The sequence below is a fragment of the Crotalus tigris genome, unplaced genomic scaffold, assembly GCF_016545835.1.
Source record: "Crotalus tigris isolate CLP2741 ecotype Arizona unplaced genomic scaffold, ASM1654583v1 scf7180000024514.4999324561:1519799, whole genome shotgun sequence".
NCBI classification, from domain to species: Eukaryota; Metazoa; Chordata; class Lepidosauria; order Squamata; family Viperidae; genus Crotalus; species Crotalus tigris.
Window position 1 is genome coordinate 821462 of NW_024100687.1, and position 18337 is coordinate 839798.

The following is an 18337-nucleotide window of genomic DNA, read 5'->3' on the forward strand; positions in this document are numbered from 1 at the left end:
AAGGTTTGTGATATAAAGGATGATGGTTTGAGTTCCATTTTCGTGTGACGATTGATTGAGTTGTTATTCGAGAACCAGGCTTCTTTTAGCAGCCGACCTCCCTTCGTGGCATCACTGGCTATGATAAGGGTGTTATTGAAGTCAAACTGATGGCCTTGTTGTGCCATATGCATCCAAAGTTGTGAGTGTGGTTCGCCTCGTTTTATGGCCAGTTTGTGTTCGTGGAGGCGAGTTTTCAAGCGTTTGGCTGTTTCTCCCACATAGTTGCCGTCGCAGTTTTTGCAGTTGATCTTATAAACAATAGCAGATTTCTCCATGGTAGGTAGGGGGTCCTTTGGACGCATAATTTTTGATCGTAAGGTTTGGTTAGGTTTGTGAGCTACTTCTATACCATGGGGTGCTAGTAGTCTGGCTGTGGCCTCTGAGATGTTACTTATGTATGGGAGGGAGATGCGTGTTTTTTGTAGGGGGGAATCCCTTCTTTGTTGGGTGGTCTGGTGCTGGAAAGTTGTACAATGTCGTTTGATAAATTTTAATGGATAACCGTTATATATGCACGTACGGAAGAGGTGTCTCCTCTCTTCTTTCTTATATTCATCCGTGCTGCAGTGGGAGTCAACGCGTTTAAATAACGTTTTTATGCAGCTGATTTTATGGGAAACAGGATGATTACTCTGGTAATGGAGGATTCTATCCGTGTGGGTTGGTTTACGGAATACCTTCGTATGTAGGTATCCATCTGGTTGACGGTGGATGGAAACATCTAAGAAGGCAAGAGAATTGTGTCTTTCTTCCTCTACAGTAAACTTTATGTCAGAGTAGATGGAATTTAATATTCCCATAAATGTAGTTACATGTTGTCTTTTGACAATGGCAAATGTATCGTCCACGTATCGAACCCAAAATTTGGGTTGGTATAAAGTCATAGCCTTATGTTCAAGCTGTTGAAGGACTACCTCAGCTATAATACTGGAGATGGGGGAGCCCATCGGGGTTCCTTTTATTTGTTCATAGATGGTACCTTGGAATGTGAAATAAGTCTGGAGACATATTTCTATCAATTTCACGAGGTCTTCCGTCTGAAGGGAATCTTGGTGATGACTTTCATTCATAGATGTCAAACGTTCTTTCAGGACAGAGATGGCTAAGTCCTGGGGAATGGAGGTGAAGAGAGAGGTGACGTCGAACGACACCATCATCTCATCATCCTCCACCCTATTTACACACACACATATACATATATAATATTATATTATTATTATTATAACTTAACCATCAGTACCACAAAATCACAATATTTGTAAGAACAAATAAATTTATTTTATGATCTATCTTTCATCGATGAAGATTGTAGTTTTTTGTATCCCCCCCTCATCACCATATGAAAGCCAGACTGAGAAAACTATATGCATCTTCTCTCCTGCACAAATACAGTGTTAATCACCCAATTCAACACCCCTCCTGCTAAATTACTGGGTTTCACCCATCAATGTTGCAATAAGCTTCCTTATTCAAAGTAGTAGAAGAGTTTAGTCTGACAACCCCTTGCCTTGTGCCAAATGGAAACTGAAGAATGGTAGGCACTGCTAGTCACATTTTTTTCAGAGTCTCTGCCCTCTGGCCAGTTCCAAATTAGCAACTTCTCTGTTGCTCTTGGACAGCCCTACTATGCCACATGAAAAGAATACTGATGACTTCAGGAAATCCCTACCCAGTTTTAAAAATAGCTGCTTCGTGACATCACAAAGACAAGTTCAGACACTCCATTTCCTAATATTCACTTTTCCTTAACAATAGTAAGTCTGGCCCAGTTTTTTTTTTTTTTAAGCCATGACCAACTTTGGTTTTCTCAGTATATTTTCAAAACCATATCCCAGCACTGTTTAGAGGATTTAATTCCTTTTGAACTATGGGAGTCTACAGCAGTATTTCTAGACCCAATTTAAATAACTTTTTTTAATAGTTAACAGCTCTAGAAGGCATTGCATTTATCTGAAAGTATGCCTTTTCCTAGCTGATCCTACAAAAACCACAAATCCTCTTCAGAAACATTGCCTCAACATCCAGATGTATAAACTAAGAGGATGCTGTAGACACTCTGGGACAAATTCTCAGTGTCTGATGGGCTATGGGCAAAACCCCCATCTATTGCCCCTCTGGAAGGCTGTAAGCAGCAACCCAGTGATTGCTGAAAAAGGGAGCAGGGGGCAAACATTTATGGCCTGTTGTTGCTTTTTCTGTTCTGGGATTTTAAAGATAAAAATGGAAGTGGGAGATCTCCAGGAAAAACAAGACCATTCATTCCTACTATTGAAATCCCTCAACTGCACTGGCAAAAAAGCAACTTAAAGGTTTTGTGTGAGGTGGTGTCAGCTAAGCCGCAAAATGACGAAGAACAATCCAGCCAGAGTTCAGTTCTTTATATCTGTTTCCACACAATAGACAGAATCTTGCCAGCCTAAACACTTACTACTTTCACCCTAACAGAAATACCTTGGGAGACTCTAGTGAGTGGCTATTCTTACTCTCTTCCTACCTGCATTGTTTCCTATCCAGCTCCAGACTGTGCTGCCTCCTGTCTCACCTCTCTTCCTGGAATGTGCTTCCTCTTTTCAGGGAAACTGCAGGTCTACTGTGGTCCATCATAGGTGAGGCAGATTTTGGACCATTTTTCAAGATTATGGAGAATTAAGGGTAGGAATGAGAGAACTGGTTGCCTCCCATTTGCAACTTTAATTGACAAAAGGGGAGGGCAGACACATGCACAAAAGCCAGTCATAATGCTGCCAGAAGTGAATGGCACAATCTCGGGGTACATACAGATCTTGGGACTTTGGACTGCCCATCATAGTAGTGCTGAAAGTAAACTTTGTTGAAGCTGAGGGCCTCATTTTTCTTTTTTCTATCTATTCATCTTCTATCTCAAAGGTCATAAAAGACACAGCCACTGACATTGTGATGTAACTGGAAGCTAGCCTGAATTTCTGCAGTAGGTGATTTAAACTAAGAATATTAGCAATATATTAATTTTGAAATTTGTTTGGACTTAATGTTACACACACTCAACTGTTGAAAAACAATTGCTTTCCCCCCCCCCCATGGAATCTTGGCAGCACTGTTTGAAGTGCTGGGAGGGAAGGGTATGTGTGAGAAAAAATTACCATTTTGGTAATAATGCCAGTTGTGGAAAAATTTTCAGAGAGGCTAATCTAAAGTATATTTAAGACAGTTCCACAGCTTTTAGCACTTAGGTCTTTGAAATAATAATCTCAGCCTCTCAATAATATATTAATTAGGTTTTAGTTTACTGTGTTCCTTTTTATTCTTGGTACACACAGTTCTACTTCTAACAAATTTAATTTTATTCTGATCCATCCCTCCACTTTGAAGAGGCATTCCTTTCCAAAATTAGCAAGTGGCTTCAAAGATCAAGCTTTCTCACAATGATCTCACTGTCATCTCCAGATGACAATACATTTGCCCACCTTTCCTTCTGTCTCCTACACACAATGTTTGGTAAGCTAACAATAACTTCCTATTCAAGCAGGTATTGAACACATGTGTAGCTCCCCCAAAAAGCTGAAGCAGAACGAATGAATGAATGAGTATGTATATACATGCATTTCTAGTTAATCTAAGATTATTTAAAACAGAAATTATTATCTTACTTTCAAGTAAATTCCAGTAGTTCTAGGAGAACTTGTTAATTTTGCTATGCTAAACTGTTCTTTCAAGATTGTGTATTCTTAATACTTCTTGCATTCTGTATGCTTTTAATTTTCTTAGGATATCTGGGGGTCTCATGTTTGGGTTACAGCCTGACTCCAGGCCAAAACTGTGTGGCTCACAATATATGTGCACAAACACAATATATACTTATACAAAGAAAGAAAGAGGTCACCTATTCAGAAACTGAAGTAGTCAGAACTATAGAGTTTAGTCTAATTTTCTATTGAATCAAGGTCAGTTGTTATGGAAGCAAATATACCATTTCAAAAAAAGGCTTATTCAGGAGTACAGATTAGTTAGTGTTAGCCCGATATCTCAAGAGCAGGGAAGTCTTTTTAGTCCCTCACTAAAAAAACCTTGGATAATTGCTATCTCTCACTGCACCATAACATTAGGATGCAAACTTAGTGTGTATTCAACACCTGTCTGCAGGAGGTCAGATTTAAGGAACGGATCAGTGCTGCTTACATAGGGGGCACATGATACTCAGATCTTTTTGCTTCTTCCCTACCCCTCTGAACAGCAAACCTTAACTGCAGAGGGGGAACCTAAGGCTCCAGATCTTTTTATGGCAATTCTTTCATCCTACCTCATCCCATTTCAGCCCCAACTGCTAAATAACAATAGCATGATGTTCTACTACTTTTAAGGCAGGAAAACATGAAAGGCTTTTGCACTGCTTATTCCACTAAGGAATGCTCATACGCTCATGTGTGGGAACAGGGACATCTAAGCTCCTTCTTGCAGCAGTTAACATCTGCTACTCACCCCAAACTGGCCTCTTTAAAATAGCAGATCTGTCTGTCTGTCTGTCTGTCTGTCTGTCTATCTATCTATCTATCTATCATCTAAAAGTATTTTTCCTAAACTCACTGGATAAGATTTAATATTTTAATATTGTATTCCACTTTGTGAGCTGTAACACTGAAAGGTGATCTATATATAGAAAGAAGTGAATAATGAATTAATGAATTAATTACATTGGCCTGGATCCAAAGAAACATGATGTAATCAATTGGTTCACTCCAATGACCCAAAACCAATTACCCAGAGAAGGTGATAGCCTCTCCTTCACTGGATGCATTCAACCAGATAGCCATCTGTTAGGGATGCTTTAATTTGGATTCCTGAACTGAGCAGGAGGTTGGACTCAGTGGCCTAAATTGTTCCTTCCAAATCTGTGATTCTATAAAAAGGAATAATATTTTCTTCGTACAATGAGTTCTAGCAGTCCCTTGTGCAAACGAGACAGCAGTTCTATAAGAAAAAGAGCAAATGACATTGTAGTGAATGAACTCTTGTGGGTCACAGAAGAAATGTTCTAGATCAGGGGTGTCAAACTGCCAGCCCGCAGGCTGGATGCATCACGTCGAAGTCGCGCCCATCCCAGCTCTGGCAAGGGGAAAAAAGTTGTGATATGTCACGACATGTCATGTGATGCAAGTTTGACACCCCCTGTTCTAGATCCAAGAGTCACTTTTATCCCATTTATCACCTGCCCCTCTTCTGTATGTTAAAACTCTTTCCTTACACAAGGGATAAGAGAAAATCTACTGCTAGTAGTTGTGGATAGAAATGAAGCTTATTTGATTTTTTTTTTAATTGCCACCTGAACAGAGAAGTATACTGCTGCAGGGGTAGGATGAGGGAAAATGCACTCCCTACCCAAGCAACATTTTATATCTTATTCCAAATTTTGAAGTGCCAGAAGTGGATAAAGCAACCTAGGCCAAGGAATGAGCCAATCCACAAAGAAGAGGGGGTCAATCTATTCTTCAAATCACCTTGAAGGCAAACCAAGAAGCAATGGATGGAAACTAATCAAGAAGAGAGGCAATCTAGAAATAAGGAGAAATTTCCTGACAGTTAGAACAATTTATCAGGTGAACGACTTTCTTCCAGAAGTTGTAAGTGCTCCATCACTGGAGGCTTTTAAGAAGAGAGTGGACCATCATTTGTCTGAAATAGTATAGGGCAGGGGTTCTCAACCTTGACAAGTTTAAGACTTGTGGACTTCAACTCCCAGAATTCCTCAGCCAGCTTTGCTGGCTGAGGAATTCTGGGAGTTGAAGTCCACAAGTCTTAAAGTTGCCAAGGTTGAGAACCCCTGGTATAGGGTCTCCTGCTTGAGCAGGGAGTTGGACTAGAAGACCTCCAAGGTCCCTTCCAAGTCTGTTTTCTGTTATTCTGAATGTGGGTGGGCACTAGAGATGAAGCAGGGGTGTCATATTTAAAGTTCAGACACCTCCAAGACTTCTACTATTTTGATATTTCCTGTTTCAGCTATGAAATGTCCAGCCAACATCTTTTGAAAGCCTTCCTCAACTTCAAAAGTCATGTGCCAAACAACTTGGAAACGATAATTCCTTAGTGGTAGAATATGCAGCCTCAGATAGTATCTGCCCAACTAATTTAATTCTGATAGGCTTGGCACAGTCAGGGTTCCACTGACTGCCACCTATCAATGTCCCGGAAGCACACCATCTTTGTAGCAGCGCCTGGCCTCTCAAATGAAGTCCCCTCCCCTCAAGAGTCAAACAGGTCCCATTCTGCTGGTGTTTTGTAAGGGACTTAAAGACCTAACTCTTTACCCAGGTTTTTGGAGAGGACAACTGATATTCTTTCATTCCCTCCCTTCCTTTCTGAGTTTACCTTGTTTGCTAACCTTGTTCTTCTATCCTGTATTATTTGTGTGTTTCCTATTGTTCTTTGTTTTTAACAACTGTAAGCTGCCCAGATATGCTGGAAGTGGGGCAACATATAATTTGAATAAATTATGGTCCGCCGCACAGTCAGCCAGACGTTTAGAATAAATTTGGCATTTTTATCCAGCTATCGAGTCCTTACAAGGACCTGAGATAAGCAGATATTGCTTGATGGTGTTAAATGTATTGTTGCAGTATTATTATACCAACTAATTGCATCTGGAGCAAACAAAACATTTTTGGACGTGACATTTTAACATAAGTAATGGGCAAAAAAGGAACAAGAGTCTAGAGGCACCATGGAGCTTCCTTGCAGGGAATAAAGCCTAACAATCTACTCAAGGAGTAGCCCAACTGCCTAGGGAATCTTGCAGCCACATTATAGTTAACAAGCAGGGCTACGTTATGGCAGCTAACTAAATACATCTGGATAGCCTTGTAGAAAGAACAGGCTTAATGAATGCCAGCTGAATAAGAGCACGCTAGCTACAACCTCTCCTATGAAGTTGTGTGTTTGAGAGTAACTCAATAGTAGCTGAAACTGGTCATTCTCATGCTCTAGCAGAGAGTATTCAGATTCATGGATTCTTTGCTGCCTGAATTCTAACCTTTGTTCTCTTATCTTTGCCTCCTGGAACCTTGCCCAGAAGTAGAATGCTTTGACTTCTGGACCAATTTACTAACTAATTTTCTCTATGTCCCCTTGCCCATGACTAACCCTTTTTGGAATTTGACCTTGGATTATATGTGGACTTGGTAGCAGGCAGCTTTCTGTGCACTTTTGCTTGGATTAAAGCATGCAGTTTGCAAGATCAATCCTAAACCTACTTGAGGGATCCGAACCAGCTACATGCTGGGTGGATGTGCAAAATATATCAATCTGAGAACAGAATGTTCTGTTTCCCTCTGTTTCTGGTACAAGCCATGGGGAGGGGGGGGGAAGCCTACCACTGAAATAGGACATTCTAGAGGGAAACCAAGTTCTGTTCACAGAGTCACACATTTTGCACACTTCAATTACTTAGCCATACTAGATCACAAAATCTCAATTATTCTTAGCCAAAGTCATATTTAAAATTTTCTAAATGGTGCCCTATGTATTGAAACATTGCTCTAAAGCAGGGGTGTCAAACTGGTGGCCCATCGGCCGGATGTATCACGTACAGGCCACGCCCATCCCAGGCACCGCAAAGACAAAAAATGTTGTGATACATCACATGATGTGATCGAGTTTGACAACTGTGCTCTAAAGGATCACGGGGTAGTCAAAACGTTTAGGGATCATCCTGTTTTCTGACTGTGAGACTCCTCTGAGTTTTCTTTCTCTCAGCTTTCACATACTGTATATTGTTTTTGGTCCCCAATGGCAATGGTGATATCTTGCAAAATTCCAGAGTGGCAACTAAATTTTGAGCTGCAAAATGTCATAGTTATCATATCATCATTCTTTGCAGCCTGGCAGGAATGTAACAAATGTGTTGATGACAAAAAAAGCTGTCACCTTTTTGGGAGTGCCATGTGAACTGACTCAAAGAAAAACTAATGACTAGTCAAAATTACACTAATAACAATAAAAGGAATGACTGATGGCAATGCCAGGCCCCAAAGAATCTTTCAGGCAACCTACCAGCCTTAAAAGAAATGAGAAAAAAAGAGCTTACCTCTCCCTGGAAACTCTTCAACAGTGGAGCTACCTGTTTGCGTAAGTCCTGGAAGATAAAAAGCAAACAACATAGATCAAGAAGTGGGTCATTAAAGAAAGATGGCTAAAAATGCAACTGTTTGAATAAACTGAAGGATTTACATCAGCTATTCCTATCTCCTTTTTTTTTTTTTAACCAATTCTATCATATTAGCTGAAGGCTGATTACGTTTTTAATCAAAACATTGCTATGAGCAAGGAATGTGGCAAAAATCCATTTTAACTGGCTCATGAATCTCGCCTGATATACAATTAGGGTTGTCCCAGAGGAGGGGAATTAGTTAACAAAAGCCTCTAGTAATATTGAATAATCAGTGAACTCCTTCAGTCTAACAACTCAACTGAAACAGAGCAGTGAATGACTAATGGAATGTAAAACATGTGAAGCCACATGGAAAGGGATCAAGCTGGACCCCAGTTTGAAGCATAGCGTCCTTTTGATGTGCAAGAAATTGGACATTATTTATTTAATGTGCATGTAAATCTCAATATAACAGAAACAGATGGTTTTAGCAGTTTACTTGCTTTTCCCCAGTATATTTATCTTCAAAAACCAATTTTTGAGCAAGTTTAATACTCCTGTGCGAAAAATTGGTATCACTGTATTTATTTAATTATTGGAAGAGAAATGATAATTTGCCTTCCAAAAGACGTTTTTTCAAAATAGGAAATAAAAAGTAAAGCCATCCAAAGGAATGGCAAGCAATGGGGAGATTAAAGATGATAACTTATAAAGGGAAATAAAATGATGTGATAATTATAAAACCTGATCATGGGTAGACTGATCCTTTAAAGCAGGGGTGCCCAACTTTGGCAACTTTAAGACCTTTGAACTTCACGCTGGCTAGGGAATTCTGGGGGTTGAAGTCCACAAGTCTTAGAGTTGCCAAAGTTGGATATCTCTGATTTAAAGATTCTTAAAATCTAAGAATTAGCAAGGCAGCAAGTTCTATAATCTGGGGACTCTCACCAAAACCATTGGTCAATGATGAAACCATCAATGGGTTCTCTGACTTGCATTTTAAATAAATATTACTTCTTTTTGCTAAATGTTCCAAATATGAATGGCAATTGAATAGCAATTAATTAAATTGACAATTTTGGAAAACAGTGCAAACCCATACCTTGGACTCTGTAGGAGATCAATGATTACACATTACTGCTCTGTAATATATACATATGTGTATGTATATACATATATATAGGTATTTGCTTCCCAGAGAAGGGTGACTGGAAAGAATTTCACTCCTGCTATTGTTCATCCCACCATCAATCTGCTGGCAACCATATATCCACATTGGTTCCCAACAAGATTCATGGTACAATTATCTCTACGCTAAATATTTAAACACGTGCTAGTTAACACAAATGACTGGAATCATTCAAGAGTATCATAAATTAGATTAGTAGCATCATTCTTCAAAATATGTATTAGTGTTTATCAGAAGGAAACAAATAAAAAATCAAGGTTGATAGAACGTGAAGCTTGCTGGTAAGTGAATAATAAAACAAGTAATAAGAGGAATATACTTGTTCATAAACAGATACCCTTCTGTGCAAAAAAACAAGACAACCCCCCCCCCTATCCTAAATTACAGTGACAAGTTTTAAGGACAAACTAAATGTAATACATTTTAATATGCATTGATTTTTAAAAGCCGTTGCTCCCATAGCACTAAAAGCAGGACTAAAATGGGGGTGAAAGACTTCAAAATCTAGATCTTTTAATAATAACCCCAATATATAACAATCCCAATAATATTTTAATAATCCCAAATATATAATAGACAGTAAAATAATAATGACAGTAAAATGAGGAAGGCTTACAGAGTCTAAAAGAACTGCAAGAACAAAACAGACTCTCTGTATCAAACAAGCATTAAACTTTCTTTGTTCCATTATTTTTATTACATAGCACAATTCAAAATGTGAGAATATGTAGTTTTCCTATAACTATTTCTAGAATTTTACAACACCTTTAAAAATAATTTTATCACTTTGTATGTTTAATTTTCCCCAACTGAAAATATTTAAAGATATGCAAAACATTTTTGTTTGAATCATGATCCCTGGCCGTAAATCATTACTTGTATGAATTATTGCATCATCTCAAACCTGTAATGTTTCAGAACAAAAAAGGAATCATTTTTCCCTATTTTAAACCAATAATCTCTATTGTCATTAATACCATACTGTCTATTTGCATGAAGTCTTTGAACAACTTATCTTTTAAAATGAGCTAATGATTCAGTTCCTTACTGCTGATTCTATGAACAACTATTCATGATTAAAATGGGCAAGCACCTTTCCACTGGGTTTTTATTAGCAGCCATAGATCATTCCCTTTTACCATACAGTTGGCATTTTCCAACCATCATTGCCCGTCGACAGATTCATTCTGCTTTGTGACTGAACTGTTCTGGTACACATATCCATACCTTTTGTTTTCTAGATTTCTCCAGTTATTGACAGGCCTGATTTAACAAAACCATACTCTGGAGATCATAGGAGATGGTACATGGACATTACCAAGGGAGAAGGCAAGCAACAAAAGAGCCAGTGATTCAACTGTGACGACCAAAAGAAAGAATTAGAGATCAAATTTTCAGGCAGCAAGCAGGAAAAAAAAATATGGACAGTCTTCAGAACAAATATAAATTGTTTAGATTCAGCACACTGTGGGGCTATTTATAACACCTTATGTTCTGGGCAAGGGCTGCAACTATTTGAGATTTGTACAACACAGTTTTTTCTGCCAGGATTAAAGAAGGAATAGAGCACCAGAATCTGACTTCAGAGACCCATTTCGCTGTGTCCCCACATGATGCCTTAAAGCAGAGATAAATAACCCGTACTTCTGTTGATATCTTGCAATTCCTATAAGGTCTGGTTAATAGGACTCATGTCTGGAACTTATGGCACTTATAGTCCAAAACATCTGGCAAGTATCTTATAGTTGCCCATAACCTAAAGACTTCTAACCTTGCAAGGGAAATGATTTTCTGTCTCTCTCTCCTGGAAAGAGCACATAATAGAGCTTCTGAGGACCCAACCTTTCCTTTCAAAGGGAAACAAGACTGATGGATGTAGTAATAAAAGATTGACTGCTCTCATGAGAAACTGCATTCTAGTGATATGGCCACCTGTACACCTACTATTCTAAGTGACCAAGCAGCTAGGCTGGCGCATGAGAAAGATGACTTTTTGGGGTGTGTTTAACACCCCCCCCCACCAGCTCCTGCTTCTTCATTCAGATCAATTCATCTGCAACTGCTGCTAATCCTTCAAGCCCCTGGCTACAACCATGTTATCTCTAGGGCTTTGTGGGCCAAACATACTGATTTGCTTCTTAATTATAATCTGTATATGTCTTTGCTGCTTCAAGTGTTTGGGAATATATTTTACTTTAATTTAAGGTTCAAAGTAGCATTAGAAGAATAATTTATTTATTCTTGTGGGGGTGCGCAAGAATAAATAAAAATGAAATCCAGAGAGCCGTGAGAAAGAAGAAATATTTATTCCTAAAAGCAAACAATTTGCCTTTAGGGGCAGCTGCTGAGAAATGGGGTACAGCAGCAGACTTTTATAAGGAGAGCTTGTCCAGGGTATGGAAGTGTCTACATGCTGATTCTAGGATGACACTTGAAGGGTGTGTGTGTGTGTGTGTGTGTGTGTGTGTGTGTGTGTGTGTATTCTTGTTAACATGCAGTTCTGCTGGGAGACCTAACTTAATGAGCTCGTATTTGTATTTGCAGACCTTATCCTTTGATATGTGGATTAGGTAAAGGACTTTCCCCCATTTGCTATTTTTACTTGATTAATTTAGTTTCAGCTTGACATCAATTATCTAGTGGAGACGCTGATTTTCAGACCATTGTGGATTCTGTTAATGTTTTATGGGAAGATGGAAACAGTACAAAGAACAACATATATTTGAATATAAAACTTCTCACAGCAGGAAAAGAGCAAATAGAACTGCTTCAAAACAGAGTGGATAGAGGTCTAGCAATACCTACCTCCTTCCCCCAAAGAATGCCAAATACTTCCCTTTTTCTATAGGCAGCAACTAAATATAATCCTAGCAACAGCCAGAAGGGGCGTTGTCTTACCTGAACGCCTTTTCTCAGCAGGATGATGTAGAGTCCAATGGTTAGGGTTCTATGACAGCCTTCCTGCCCGGCAGACTGGGTAAAAAACTTTGGCCACACCCTTCCCTTGGGTGTGACCCCAGTTTTGACTTAGGCGAGAATTGTTTGTTGAATTCAATACGGTAGCTCCTTGTCCAATACCTGCCTAGACCTAATACCTGGGTGGGCTTGGACTCTACATCATCCTGCTGAGAAAAGGCGTTCAGGTAAGACAACGCCCCTTCTCCAGCAGGATGGCTGTAGAGTCCAATGGTTGGGACATACCAAAGCCCTCATGTCCCCCTGGGAGGGAGTGTCTAGGCCACTGAATCCTGAGCAGATACAACTTGCTGTAGCACTCTTCTACCAAAGGCAGCCTCCGCTGCTGCAAAGGAGTCTAAACGGTAATGCCTAATGAATACGGAGGGAGAAGACCAAGTTGCGGCCTTGCAAATCTCTTCCACCGATGCTTGTGTGGACCACGCAGCCTATGTGGCTGCGCTGCGTGTTAAATGGGCAGTCACGTGCGGGGGCACTGGTAGAGCCTGCGAGACGTAGGCTTGGGTTATACAGGCTCTGATCCACCTACCTATAGTAGAAGATGACACCTTCTTCCCCATAGTTGATGGTTGGAAGGAAACGAATAATGCTTCCGTCTTACGGAAGGACGAAGTGCGCTTTACGTAGAAACACAACGCTCTACGTACATCCAGCTTGTGCCATCTCTGTTCTAGTCTATGTTTGGGTTTTGGGCAGAAATCAGGAAGAATCAGTTCCTGAGATCTCTGGAAGATGCTGTTTACCTTTGGAATGAATGCAGGGTCTGGTCTAAGAACGACCTTGTCTTTGAACAAGGTGCAGAGATCCTTCCTCACTGACAGTGCGGCTAGTTCCGAGATTCTTCTCGCTGAAGTAATAGCCACTAGAAAGGCTACCTTTAACGATAGGTGATACAGAGAACATGAGTCAAGAGGCTCAAAGGGTGCTGATGTCAAAGCTTGAAGAACTTTGGTCAAATTCCATGACGGGTACCTGTGTATAACAGGAGGTTTAGTATTGGCCGCACACTTCAAAAAGGCGCTAATCGCTGGATGTTGCGCCAGAGAGTTTAAGTTGTCCCAGGAAAGTACAGTTGAGAGGGCCGATACCTGTCTACAAATAGTGTTGACTGACAGGCCCTTATTAAGTCCTTCCAATAGGTAATCTAGAATATTGGGAATAGATACTGAGGTTGGATTTAGGTGAAGTAGGACGCACCACCTGCAAAAACCTTTCCATGTAGCATCGTAGATCCTGTTTGTCGAAGGTCGTCTTGATGCTTGTATGATCGATATCACCCCTGAGGAATAGGATTGCTTGGCTAAACTTTGCCGCTCAAATGCCAAGCGGCTAGTTGTAGCCACTGAGGATCTGGATGTAAAAGCTTGCCCTGACTGAGTATTACTCGGTCCAGGGGAATCCTCCACGGGGGTGATATTGAAAGATCCACGAGATCGGCAAACCACGGGCACCGTGGCCAATGTGGAGCAATCAAGATTACTTCTGCACCTTCCAGGATCAACTTGCGTATGGTTGCCGGTATTAATGGCAGCGGTGGAAAGTTGTACAGGAGTTGCGCCGGCCACCGACACCTGAGAGCGTCCGTTCCCTCTGATCCCGGAGTTGGGAATCTGGAGAAGAACCTGGGGAGTTGAGTGTTCTTGGGAGTGGCAAATAGGTCCAGATGCGATTGTCCGAACCTCCGGGAGATCTCCTCGAACAGAGCCGGATCCAGACGCCATTCCGACTGATCCACCTTGGCTCTGCTCAGGGAGTCTGCCTGGGTATTTGTCTCCCCTGAGATGTGTTCCGCTCTGATGGAACTCACATTTGCTTCTGCCCACCGAGCCAGAGCTGATGCCTCCTGCATTAGTTCCGAGGATCGTGTTCCTCCCTCTTTGTTGACATGGGCCTTGGCTGCTACGTTGTCTGTTAGAACGAGAACATGTCTTCTCGTTACTATGTGGGAGAATTGACGTAGAGCCAGGTGAATGGCCCGAAGCTCCAGCCAATTGATGTTGTGAGTGAGGTCCTTCTGATTCCACTGGCCCTGCGCTATCTGACTTCCCAGATGTGCTCCCCATCCGAATAGGCTCGCGTCTGTTGTGAGCGTGATCCGGTTCGGCTCCCTGAATATACTCCCCTTGAGCATCATGGGGGATATCCACCAATTCAATGATTTCAGTACATTTTTTGGTACCAAGACCCTCCTGCTGGAGGTACTGAGGCTCCTCCTCTGATATGGGAGGAGGAACCACTGCAACTCCCTTGAGTGGAGTCTTGCCCATGGGACAATGCCCATGCAAGATATCATCTTTCCCAGGAGCTTCGAGAGTTGTATCAAACGTCTTTCTGAATTTGATGAGCCAGCTTGGAGATGCTGCTTCGACGTTCCTGGGAAAGATATACCCTGCCCTGGGACGAGTCTATCACCGCTCCCAGATGCTGTAGCTTCCTTGAGGGAGTGAGATGGCTCTTTTCTACATTGACTGAGAATCCGTTTCTTGTAGAACGCAGATTGTGGTCTGGAGGTCTAAGTTTGCTTGCTCCTGTGAGCTGAATTGAATCAATATGTCGTCCAGATAGAACTGTACATGCACCGGCATCAGACTGAGGTGGGCCGCTATTACTGCTAGAATTTTGGTAAATACCCTTGGGGCTGAGGATAGACCGAAGGGTAGTGCCCTGTATTGGTAATGCCAGTGTGCATAGGTAAATCTGAGGCATTTTCGGTATTTGGGGTGGATGGGAATATGCAGGTATGCCTCCGTGAGATCTATTGAGGACAGGAGGTTGCCCTTCCTGACACTGGTTAGGATGGATTTCAGGGACTGCATTTTGAACCTCCTGTAATTTACGTAATAATTCAGGCCCTTTAGGTCCAATATTGCTCTCCACCCTCCTGATGGTTTTGGTATCACAAAGAGGATGGAATAAAATCCTCTTCCTTCCTCTTCCTTTGGTACCCTTTCTATGGCCTGAATTGACAAGAGGTGTGCTATGGCCAAGGTTATCAGCCTTGCCTTGTGTGCCTTTTTGGAGATGGGACATCTGATGAATCGGTTTGGTGGGGGAGAACAAAAGTCTAAGGTCAGGCCATGCCTGATTGTCTCCAAGACCCAGGCGTCGGTAGTGGTCTGCTCCCAGACCTCAATGAAATTCCTTAACCGACCTCCTATGGGAGTGTCCTGTCTGGCGTCACTTGGCGCGTTTAAAGGGTCGGCCTCCCGATCCTCTAAAGGGATGCCTGGACTGAAACTGGCCTCTGGCTCCCCTGTTTGGGCGATCCTGGGAACGATCCTGTCTTGAATAGAAGGATCGTGAGCCTCTAGACCAATCCCAGGATTGCCCTGGTTGAAAGGGCTGTGCCCAGTCCCAGGAGTTGCCTGGGCGGAAACTTTGCCTCCGGAATTCCTGACTGCCTCTCCTGTCCAGTTTCTTTGATGGATGGACTAGAATTTTCCTTTTGTCCCTACTCTCGCTTACATGTGGATCCAGAATGGATCCAAACAAAAGTGACCCACTGTACTTGGACGTCGAAAGACGCCACTTGGCCTTCAGATCCGTCTTCCAATTTTTAAGCCACAATAGTCTGCGAGAGGCCACTTGGGCGCAATGGATCTTGCCGCATACTTGGTTGCATGAAGTGAGGCATCAGCCATAAATTGTGAGGCCGCCAGTATCTTGGCCAAAGTTTGGTGAGCTCTGACCTGATCTGGAGGTACAGTGGTTTGTAGCTCGCGAAGCCACATTATGCACGCCCTGGCGAAGAATGATGATGATGTTGCCGCCTTGGCCGCCCAGGCTGCGGCCATGTGGGAATGACGGAGGGAGTGCTCAAATTTCTTTTCCTCTGGTTTCAAGGCCTCCGCCATGTCCCCTGGAATCGCAGAAGTAGAGAATAATGAGATCAAGGGACTATCTATTGCGGGGACATCTAACATGCCCGAAAAGGAAGGAGAAACATTGAATAGTTTCCTTTCCACGCTATTAGGTGCTGGTGGTGTTGCTAGGGAATCCCATTGCTCCTCTACTGTGGTGCGGAAAACCTCAGGACAAGGAATGTAGTTGTCCTGTGGAACTTTCTTGGCAAAGAGAGGGTTTGCTTCTTTGCTAGTAGAAGGATTTTCCTCCTGAACTGAGGTCAAATTGACCGTAGAGACTGCCTTTATCAGAAGTGATTTGAGAAGCGCTGGATCAAAGAGGCCAGCGCTTGTTGCCTACTCAGGAGCAGTGCCCTCATCCTCCGAGAGGGGCATATCAGACATGTCTAGATCTAATAAATCTCCCTCTCCAATTTGAGAGGAAGTCTCAGAAATGTTTGTAGTCGGAGCCTTGCTTCGTCCCTTAAGGGATGGCTGAAAGGCTACTTGGCCCTTAGAAGCCATGAACTGGGAAAAGGCATCCTGCATGAATGCCTGAAATTGTGCAGACCATATGTCTTCCTGAGCTCTGTCCGTGGACGCAGCCACAATGGGAGTCAGGTGAAGAAGAGTGGGAGGAGTACAACTGTTCGGTTTCCCCCAGAGGAGACCAAGTTCTGAGAACCTCCTGGGGGGTAGGTTCTACAATAGGGGCCACCAATGGGGCAGGGGAAACCATGCTTGGCCCATTGGAACTGGTTTTCTGGGCCCTGGCAAATTCTCTCTCTAAAGCCAAATGTCTCCTCGAGGCCTCTCGCTCACTGTTTTGGATGGGCCCCTTTGAGTCAGGTGCTTTGTTTTAGCCTTCTTCTTCCCCCCCACCTCAGATTCTGAGGATCTGCGTTTTTGTTGTTGTTGTGGGGGGGGGCGATTGGGGGCCCTGCGTAGCTGAATACGAGACATTGTCTGCCATTGTGGCCAGGTATCCCGAGTAGGCAATACCTGGGGTGGGGAATAAATTGTACGCAGATCAGTTGCAGATGAATGAAGCCTGCAAGGCTTATTCTGCACAGAAGAAACAATGGCCGGACAGACAGGTTCCTTTGGGATGAAGGATCCTGTGGGGCAGTGACTAAAGGTCACCCTAATGGAACAGTGGAGAGTTCAAATCCTTCCTTTTTCTTCTTCACCAGGGGCAATGGAGATGGCCCAGGATTATTAGAATATTTATTCCCCAATATGTGGCTGTTAAGACAGACCACAGGGTGCAAGCATAATCTAATTTTCTCTCTTCTTTGCTACCTCTCTCTCTGTCCTTTCTGTTATTATTTTATTTTTAATTTTATTTTATTTGTAACTGTATAACTGTTGGTAATACCTCCGAGTGAGTGACCCACCTAAAATGGAGGCTACAAATATCACACCCAAAATGGAGTCTAGACTGAAGGCCACGCCTTCCAACTAGACTGTTAAAGAAGAACCACGAGGTTCAAAATGGCGATTTTCTCCCCAACGGTCTTTCTGCGGCTGAGGTAAATTATGGATTGCCTTAAAGGGGCATGGGTCTCTGTTTTGTGCCCTCCGGGAAAGGCCGCGGTTTTCCCAAGCGATTCTGGCGTGCCTGGGGCTAAACGGGGATACCGTATAGCAGGGAAAGCCTCTCTTGTTACTGGCGATTTCTCGCCTCTTTTTCTAGCCGTCGGGAGCTCTGCAGCTCTAACGGACTCTGGGGACTCGGAGTTTCGCGCGCCCCAGCTGATCGAGGCAACGAAGGGGTAGCGAGTGCTCCCAAAGGCTTCCACTGTTTTTTTTTTTTTGATACTCTCACCACTCCTCTGAGCGACGCTTCAAGGAACGGCGATCTGTTGGCTGCTCGGAGCCCCGAGCCACAGCTGAGAGGAAAGACAACTCACTGTGAGTTTCCTGATTAGAATAACAATTTGGCAGAGAGAGAGGAGGTTTTTGGCCTAAATATAGAAATCCTTGTCAGGAGCTAAATTCCTAGCTGCTAACGGGCTTCGAGACTGAGTCAAAACTGGGGTCACGCCCAAGGGAAGGGTGTGGCCAAAGTTTTTTACCCAGTCTGCCGGGCAGGAAGGCTGTCATAGAACCCTAACCATTGGACTCTACAGCCATCCTGCTGGAGAAGATACTTAAGGGTAAATGTTCATT

At 42.6% G+C, this 18337-nt stretch overlaps 1 protein-coding gene across 6 annotated transcripts in view; it reads right to left on the minus strand.

Moving 5' to 3' along the window:
- Positions 1–18337, minus strand: part of CUX1 (cut like homeobox 1) — a 372829-nt gene that overhangs the window by 188033 nt on the left and 166459 nt on the right. For all 6 annotated transcript variants that reach the window (XM_039333966.1, XM_039333967.1, XM_039333965.1 and 3 more), the window contains exon 3: positions 8096–8143. In XM_039333966.1, coding sequence (XP_039189900.1) covers positions 8096–8143 — 48 coding nt within the window. The remainder of the gene's footprint in view (positions 1–8095; positions 8144–18337) is intronic.